This window comes from Podarcis vaucheri (assembly GCF_965113315.1).
Source record: "Podarcis vaucheri genome assembly, chromosome: 13".
Taxonomy (NCBI): Eukaryota; Metazoa; Chordata; class Lepidosauria; order Squamata; family Lacertidae; genus Podarcis; species Podarcis vaucheri.
Genome location: NC_138751.1, coordinates 10604015 through 10613887, shown reverse-complemented (window position 1 = coordinate 10613887; position 9873 = coordinate 10604015). Strand labels below are relative to the sequence as shown.

The 9873-nt window shown below is 40.8% G+C and overlaps 1 protein-coding gene across 1 annotated transcript; it reads right to left on the bottom strand.

The window, feature by feature from the left end:
* Window positions 1-994: 994 nt before the first annotated feature.
* Window positions 995-9406, bottom strand: LOC309517412 (vomeronasal type-2 receptor 26-like; the record flags this gene model as incomplete). The annotated part of the gene is made up of 5 exons (XM_082196649.1): window positions 995-1945; window positions 3350-3521; window positions 5123-5557; window positions 8397-8688; window positions 9198-9406. 5 exons carry the CDS (start codon window positions 9404-9406, stop codon window positions 1044-1046), a joined length of 2010 nt encoding a protein of 669 aa, XP_082052775.1. The 3' UTR covers window positions 995-1043.
* Between the last annotated feature and the right edge of the window lie 467 nt (window positions 9407-9873).

Sequence of the window (9873 nt, the reverse complement as noted above, 5' to 3'; positions counted from 1 at the left end):
CTTTCAAACTGGTTAGAAGTATAATTCAGAAAAAAAGGTTTGTCCTATTAGTGTTAGTAATCTCCAATGTATTTTCCTCCAGATAATGTTGCATATCTCTGCTAATTTGTTAGTTTGTTAAAACCATTTAAAAATCAAGGGAAATGGCTTTTTTAAACTTCTCCTTCTTCTATTCATCAGCTGCTTTGTGGGTGAGAGATAAAGAATGTAGAGCCCTCAACTATTTCACAATGTTTTTTTGCTTCTGGTACCCTGTGTTGTCTTCAAGATGAATTTGCAGATTCCATGCAGTAATTGACAAGAGACTTTTTATTAAAAATCATTCATCCAGTACATGTACAACACTGAACAACTGAAATGAACCATTTCTAAATGAAAAGACTGAGAGTTCTGCTATTAAGATTCCATTTGCTTTAAATATACAGTAAAACATGACAGGGGTGTATGGAGTGTTAGGGAGGGGTAGTAACTCTAGCGGGGAACAAGTCGTGCTCCTTCTAGGGTAGTTTATCTACCTCTGATCCCCACCCTGCACTCAGTTCTCACCTGTGGCTCCTAGAAGTTGTCAGCTTGCAACAGCAGCCACATCCCACAAAACAGATTCAACTGACTGCCTAAACCAGGGTGAGGTCAGCCAATGGGCCTCAAATCCTCAGTGAGTTGGGGGGTTTCTCTGCATGCAAAGACGGGATATAGCAGATGAGAGCAAAAGTGGGCCCAATGCTTAAAAAGGTGGCTACTGCAGGTGCTGTAGAGGGAAATGAGGGGCAGATGGGTCTCGTAAACCTTGGAAGGGAGCCCACCTAGGAGAAGGAAACTTTGAACCTAAATCTCCACTGCTTTACAGCATTACTCATTTGTGAAAAAGGCTTTGGGAGTAGAACATGAGGAAAAATCTGTACCCATTGCCTTTGGGAAACTTTGGCAGACAAAAAATTAAGAAGCAAACTCTACAAAGATCCAGAGTAGGGACCTGGAAATTTATACCCTCTAGCAAGTCCATGTAGCCTCAGAGCCAACAGAACCACAACTTTTTCTGTCATTTATAACTTCCTTTGTGTTAGCTGTTCTCTGTTGTTCAGGTCAGGCCTCACTACAATAATGTAGCATTTAGGGGTGAAAATGCAAGCCAGTAACCCAGCACCAGAAGCAAAGATGGAGAAGATCTCCACAGCCACCATGTATTTTCCTCTGGTGCTCAGGTAGGTTGGAATGAAGGAGAGCCAAACACTGCAGAAGACCAGCATGCTGAAGGTGATGAACTTGGCTTCGTTGAAAGTGTCAGGCAACTTCCTGGCCAAGAAGGCCACCGTGAAGCTGATAGTGGCCAGGAAGCCCATGTAGCCCAAAACACAATAGAACATGGAGACTGACCCTTCATTACATAGAAATATGATTTCTTCAGGCATTGAGTGCATGTCCACATCTGGGAATGGGGGAGAGGTTGCCAGCCAGAGGACACAGATACCTACTTGAACAATGGAGCAGGAAAAGACAATGGAATAAGCCAGTTCTTTGCCTACCCATTTCCTCATGTTGGATCCTGGTTTGGTAGCCATGAATGCTAAAACCACCAATATGGTTTTGGCCAAGATGCTGGAGAGGGCCACAGAGAAGACAATGCCAAAAGCAGTTTGTCGGAGAAGGCAAGTCACCTTATTAGGTTTTCCGAGAAACAACAAAGAAGAGAGGAAACACAAGAGGAGGGAGATAAGGAGACCATAGGTGAGGCTTCGGTTGTTGGCTTTGACTATGGCTGTATTGCGATGCTTAATGAAGATGCCGAGCACTAGATTTGTGATCAGAGCGAATAAAAGTGCAAAAAAAGTTGAAACAATGGCCAAGGTTTCATCAAAGGCTAGGAAGTTTGGAATCTTAGGAATGCATAGATACTGACCGCTGTTTGGATACTGATGTGCTGGGCAACTGACACATGTTTCCATGTCTGAAAATACACAAACAGTGTGTGACAATTTGAAGCAACCAAAAGTATTCTTAAGAATTTCCTCATCACTAGTCCATTTAGCATAGTGTTTTCTACATCAGAATTTATACAAGCTTCAAGCCCAAATGCTTTAGTACTAGGTGTATCAAAAATAAAACGCGTGTATCCATTCTGGAATTTTCTACATGGGTGACATCTTTTTTTTATTGTCTCCCTGCTTTTTCTTATAGCCACATAAACAATACAACAAAATGAGAAATGATTTACAGCTGAAATTCTTGGATCTTAGAAAAGTGAGTTTGATAAGACTTTCCCCCTATTGTCAAACAACCTAATTCTTAGAGGAGAAAACACCACTTCTAGTCCACCCTAATTTTGTCGAAGTTCGAGGTAAAATATTTTAGCTTCCATTTAAAAAAGAAATCTTCAAGATGTTTTAAAGTTTAAAATGTACTGATGTTATCTATAAACAATGAGAAGAACACATCTGTTAATTTAAGCCTTCTCTCCTGCAGCATTTTAATGTCAACAAAATTGCCAGGAGCCCAGAGGTTCAGCACTATCTTAAGATGTCATCTCTAACCTTTCTCATTTGAAATCATTCCTTCTGGACATGGATCACAATCATAGCAGCAAAACTTCTCCCCCTCCTTCTTTTTCTTCCCGTAACCAGGATGGCAGTTGGCATTACATAGAGAAAGCGGTGGCACCTATGCAAAGAGATAGGAAGAGTTTAATATTATTATATTGTTTTGGGGAATTTATCAAATATCCAATATCAGGTGATTTAATAGTAAATAGGAGGACAAATAGCATGAAATGATCCGTAGCTACACAAGTGGCACAAACTTAAGAAGATGCCTGGACCATCCAACCTTACAGCTGTGTAAGAATTCTGTGAGATTTGACCCCTGGCTTGGCCTTTTGATGGAGTCACCACATAATGGCATTTGCTCCAAGGAGTCCACATGCTGTTCCTTTGTGTGGCACAAGGAATTAAAGGTAAGCCATTATAGTGGTTCTGCTCCTACCTGCAGGGTCAGTACAAGCAACTAGCAATAAGAAATCATTCCATGACTTTTGGGTAGTGGTTCCCTGTTTGGCCACATCCTGTCTCAGAGAGACATGCTTTGGGTTCCTATGCCTGACCTGTTCTGGGAGGAGTTGCATTCCATTTGAAGCAAGAGGTCTGGGAGCACTCCTCTATTCTAACTCATCACTAGCCTGAAGTGGTTTCAAGTGCTAGTGAATTTCAAAATGAATAATGTATGAAAAGATTTTGTTACATCCCATTTTGTGGATAACCACAAATTCTGGGTTTTCAGGGACTGTGCCATTATTTCCATACCTTAGTGAAGCGTCTGTGCCATTTGATTCTGTCTTCATTAATGGTGAGTTCTTTACCTGGAGTGGCCTGAGGATCCAAGCTGCCCACTTTGACTCTGACATAGGAATTATTTGGGAAAGTGACCAAGTTGGTAATATCAAAGCCAGCTGCTAACTCTCCGTACTCATTTAATGCAATTTCATCCCCAGCACTGTTGTTGAATGAGATTCTCTGCAGGAATGAGTGGAGCTAAGTGGGAAGAGAATCAAAGTTAAACACTTCAGTTCACAACGAAGAGCATCCATATTTTAGTTGCACATACAAATGGAGTAGGGAATCATAAATCAGTGCCAATTCAACATTCAACAGACTTGCATAAAGATATTATGGAGAGATGAGACCATACACCTGCTGGCTTGAGACTAGCCTTTGTTTGTATCCAAGAAAGGGAAGGGATTTCAGAAGTCATGTAAGAGAAGAGATGGGAGCTCATGTTCTCGAACGATAGGAATGCAACATGAGAACATTGGACTGGACCTTTCCATAGTTTATAGAGTGGATTTGAGCATGGTTGGATGTTGGATGCAGAGAAGTGATAGGGAGCAGCAGCTGGAGAACCCCCAAGGGAGACCCCAAGGAAAGGAGGCTCAGAGCCAGGGGATTGGTGGTGGGATGACAAGGAGTGATCAGTGGGAGAAGAGGGAGCAGACTGGGAGGAAGAGGTGTCAGAAGCAAAAAAGGCAACAGGGTTAAGGGAGCAGGAAGAGGATGTGCCAGACTGAAATCCAAAAGAGGAGAAGGGAGAAAAGCAGGGTCTAGAGACAGTGATCACACAATTACTAGCCTCTTCTGGGGACCTACCAGTGATTCAGCGCCCAGAAAACCCTGGTGGTTGACAGACAGGGAAAGATGAGGAGTTGGGGAGAAGGCCTTCCAGGAGGTGCCCAGGTAGAGGCAGCTCCCTGATGGGCTGCTCTTCTTTTTTCTCTTGGATATGAGGATCCCTGCAAAAGCCAGTGCCTGGGGTTGGGGTCCTGTTTGTGCTCCCTTAGAATTATGCACCCGGGGCCATGCGCCCCATGCCCCCAACCTTACACCACTGGGTAACTGGACAGGTACGAGAGACAGAGCGAACTGGGGAGGGATATTTGGAGAAAACTGAGGGGTTTGCAGCATGAAGGAGGTAGTTGTTGGTAGTCTGTTGCTTCTGAAAGTCTGTATCATTTAAAGTCTGTTTAGTATCATTATAGGAAATATTCTAATTCCCATCTTTCAAACAATAAATTTACTTAACGTTTATTTTTAATTTCTTAAGTTTTATTCTTTTATTTCTTTACTGATAATTAAATGCTATCTCACATAATGTATCAATGAAGTGAATGCTTTGTAACAGAGAACATTACCTGCCAAGGTTCTACATATTGAGGAGAGAGTCTTCCCCCATCATGTCTCCTTTCGCGGATGACTGCAGCCAAGTGCATTCTATTTAAGGCATGTGCCAAAGCATAGACAGCATTATAGATACTGTAGCTGTGGCCAGTCATGCTCATTTCAAAAAATGGTGCAGGAAGGCTTTCCAGCATCTCCTCTCCAGTACACATGTGATCATTGGATGTTGAGAGAGTGGCATTTGGAAGTGAACAACTGAATGCATCTTCCCAGAAATCTTGGATAAAACCATCTGTCTCTGTCCAATGAGGATATACACTCCGAAGAAAGTCTTTAAAGTTGTGAATCTCCTTGGAGTGAATTGCAAAGGATATAGCACCATGGAGCATTCGTATATTAACATTAATTTTTTTTTGAACGCTATATAATATGAAATCCATTTGGGTAGTTGTAATCCATACTTTTCCTTCATGTGACTTCTTTTTAGGAAATAGTAGCTGAGTTAACTCCATTATGATTAAAGCACTTGACAACCATATACTAAATCTACTTCCTCCATGTAGAAGAATTGCATTAGCTTTGCTTGTTGTGAAACTTGGTGACAAAACCTTTATGTTCACCATTTCTAGTAAGTTACTGTTATAATGTATATTGAGTTCCACTCTTTCTGTGAATGCTGAACAGATTCCATTCTTGAAAAGCATTGGCTCAATTGTCTGTAAGAAACGTTCCCCAGCTTCATTAGCTGAAGTGATGAGCCCAACCCATTTCCATCTGAAATGCAGAAGTAACTGGATAATTCCTTGATACTGAAGGTCTTCATTGGGGACCATGCGGTAAAAGGAAGGGAACTTGGTTCCATAATTTATGGCTGGTTCAAATGAACCATATGAAATCTGGAAAAAGCAAAAGCCAAATGTTTCCAAGTGGAAAGAAGAAATCATGATATCCCAAAAACATTTGTATATAAACATGTGCACGCACACACACTAAAATATTGAATATATATTGAATCTATATCCCAGGTTTACCAAGTTTAGGGACAGCACAAACCCCAGCTTACATAGGAAAACACAGATAACCTTGCTCAATGTTTTCTGTTGATATTTATTATTATTATGGCATCATCACAGCTTCATTCTTGTACATATTGATTGTATCGAAGAACAGGGGAGCATTTGGGGGAGGTGCTGCTGGTGAGCTGCGTTGGAGGATTGCTGAATTCCATCACTGCCGTACGTTCTGGAATCAGAGGCTGAGAAGGGAGTAATCAGCCTCCCTACATTCCCCAGGCTGGGGAGTGGCAGCTCATCCACAGATTGCCCAACACCTGGCCCCAAATTCAGAAGGAAGGGGGGTGCTGGGGGTGGCTGGATGGAAAACCTGGATCGTTTCTTGGGAACTCTCCTAAGTCGCCTCCATTTAGCAGCAAGCTTCCAGTTCTTAAGATGAAAAATTGGATTTAAGTTTTGAACATGATCTGAGTGAAGGGGAAGAAACTACTCTTCTAATTAATTCATCCACTGAGGTGTTAAAAAGGGTTTGAACGGAAAAAGGATAAACATCTATGTAGACTTGGTATGCTGGAACTGAAAGTGTGTGTGTGTGGGGGGAGTGAGCCTCCTTTGTTATAATATTTTGTTTTGCTATGCTATATGGCAAAATCCTCCTCTGAAAGAATCAACTGCCTGATTATTTATAGCAAGTGAGACTGGGGAGGTGGTGTATTTGGTGATATAATATGAGTCTAATAGTCATTAGGAGACCTGGGTGGCACTGTGGGTTAAAACACAGAGCCTAGGACTTGCTGATCAGAAGGTCGGCGGTTCGGATCCCCACAACGGGGTGAGCTCCCGTTGCTCGGTCCCAGTCCCTCCCAACCTAGCAGTTTGAAAGCACGTCAAAAGTGCAAGTAGATAAATAGGTACCGCTCTGGTGGGAAGGTAAACGGTGTTTCTGTGCTCTGCTCTGGTTCGCCAGAAGCGGCTTAGTCATGCTGGCCACATGACCCAGAAGCTGTACGCTGGCTCCCTCAGACAATAAAGCGAGATGAGCACCGCAACCCCAGAGTCGGCCGCGACTGGACCTAACGGTCAGGGGTCCCTTTACCTTTACAATAATAGTTAGTCATTAATTTTGTGGAAATAACAATTATTCAAAAGTGGAAAACCAAGTTCAAAGTATTCGGCTGCAGATATATTTGGAAGAGGATAAAGACTTTCCCAACTTTGATTTGGAGAATGACTGGAGAGACACCAAAAAAACTTAGGAAATTTGCATAGAATTGGAATCGGAATGATGCAGCTCCAATTAAACTAGCGGCCATGACCCAAGGTAGATCAGCTTGTCAAATTAAATGTGGTGCCTTAGGGGGATAGGTGCCTTTTAATATCTTACTTAATATTTGCATTTCCAGTTTTATATGGCAAAACCTTCCCTGGACAGGTTAACCATTTGAAGAACAGCTGGTCTTAAAGCATTGGGCAGATGCCTTGCTTTGATTTTATCTGGACTGACTTGGCTGCTGACCAAGGTGAGAAGATTTTTGGACTGGCTTGGCGGAAACATCATTTTGTGAAGAGACATCGTGAACATACAGAGGGAACTCGGGATGTAAATTCCCCACAGAATATATTGTTTTGTTTTATCTAGCTTGTTCAGAGGCTGTGAAATGTAATGAGGATTAACATCGAAATGATTTATGGGAACTATTGTGAAAATTATGAAAGCAGCAGACATATGAGATGATCAGAACCACCCCCGACCTCAGAACATGGGAAGATACCTCCAATTTTTTTATATAATTTGGCATAATATTTGGACTGTTTGATTGTTGAATAATATGTATAATTTGGAATATTTAATATCATTGGATAGGATTGTTAAAGTGGAAAATTTAATAAATATTTTTTTTTAAAAAAAAAAGAATAGGGGAGCATTTATCATGGCTGATGTTAATATACTAAGTGGATGATTAAGCAAAACTCCAAGGTGTAAGTGGAGTGATAGAAATTGTTGATTATGTACTTATGATTTGTAACCTTTGTAATGATTCTAGGGAGCGGTTGATTCTCTATCTACTAAGAACTCTCTCAGGAAGATTTCCTGGGAAATCCAGAAGATCTCCATTAGATTGTGAATACTATTCATCTCTGAGCACAATAAACCAAATCATATAAAATATCAGTAAAATACTGTACCAGCACTATTTAAAACAACTAAAATGAAATACTACAATGTAGCAGAATAGCACAATGCTGACACCACTATATAACGCTCTGAAGTGACAGACAACAAATGCCAGAACAATAGCAAGAAAACAGTGTTTCCTATTAGCCTCTGAAAGTGAACAATGTTGATTAACACCATACTTTGGGAAAGGACTGTTTTGCTTTTTAAAGGGAGGAACATTTTTAGTTAATGTGTTCTCAGCTATTTTTGCCTATGAAGCCAATGTCAATGTCATATATTCAGTAGCTCACAGGAAGCCAGTGCAGTTCATTCAGGATTGATGTATATGAACCAGTCTAGGTGCCTCCTTTACAAACCTGGCAGCTTTAGAGAAATCTTCTATTACATCTATTAAACAGATACAGTCCCTTCTTACACACATTGTTGGGTATGCATATTATGGCCCTTTTACTTTGTCTATTTCCCCACTCCATATTTATGAATCAGTAGATTCCTAATGCAAGGAAAGCATGAAATCTCTGTTTTTCAAAATCCATATTCTACCTGTGGAATCTTGAAAAGACCTAAGACGTTTGCCATGCACCAGGAGGTATCAGAGCTGAGTCCCCCAATGACTCCTATGACATTTTTCTGGATGCCACACCTGTAGTTGGGAACAAAGTGACGTGATTTAAAGAGCAGGTCCAGAGTGTTTCGGTAGGTCATCTTTGAATCATAATAGCTATCATAGATGTGGAAGCCAAGAGAGACATTGGGCAACATCCTGGGATTCTCATTGATCTCATCAACAGCAAAGACCAAGGCCAGGATTTGCTGGTAGAACTTTGTCAACACCCTGCAAATGAAGTGAGGTTTTCTTTAATGGGAAAATTAAACAGTGCACAGAATCTAGATAGAAGAGATTCACCTGCCTGCATATAAGGAGAGGATGAAGCCAGCAAATTTATTTACTTATTTGGACAATCTAAGAATACCGTGTAATTTTAAAAGCTGTTGCATATTTCTTCATCTCTTCAGCAACCTGTGTTTGTATTTGCCACCTTGAAAATTTAGGTATCATCAAAAACTTCAGTACCATACTACTTTGCAATATACTTTTCCTATTTTTATGCCATCTCTTTTCTCCTTCTCCTACTCTCTTTTCTATCTGTCTTTACACAATTAGACTCAAAAATGCTTATTGTTCATTGACAGTATGCACATAGCCTATACGTACAGAGATTTCTAATAAAATGTCTCCACACATTTAAAAAATAAAGTTCTATAGCAATCAATCAAAGTTATTTTCTGTCCGATTTAGCATATAAGGAATAATTAAAATAATATTAATTACCATTTACTTACAGTGGGGCATCAATGAAGTCCTGGGAAGGGTGTTTCTTGAAGGAAATCTTGCGGACTATGTAATAAATATGAGATGCCATTGCACCAATGACCAGGTCACCTGGCTCATACCACTCGTGTGGAACATGAACAGGATTATTTGTTGTGCATTTAGCACTTTGTCCTTGGGACACTATATTGGGGAGCAGCAGAAGGAGCAGGAGGAACATCCTGATGGTAAATACCCTTGTGTGCATGGACTCCCCTGCTTCTCTCGACAGTATTATTCCTCTCCTCCACCTGATATGAACAAGACAAATTGGGTGGCAGCTGACTCTGTCAATTTGGCACTTTAAAGGACATGTATCCACCTTATTGTTAGCTTGAACATTGTAACAACAGAATGCCTTGGATACCAAATAAGATGCAGTGGTTTGATATGAAAGAGGGAAAGTGATAACTGATAAGTAACAGAGCCCTGCCTAGTTGTCTATGGAGCACAGAGGAGCTTATAATCATTTCAGGCTTGCTTGTTGATTCTTTTTTTACACCGTGGCATTTGGCGGTTCAGTCAGGTAGTTTGATTATTGTAATTTGAGTAATGATAGGGGAGAGAATCACTTGTGCAGTGTTTTTGGATTCTATGGCGCATCAGCAGTAGGGGAACTGCCAATATTGTTCCAATAGCGACCTCAAT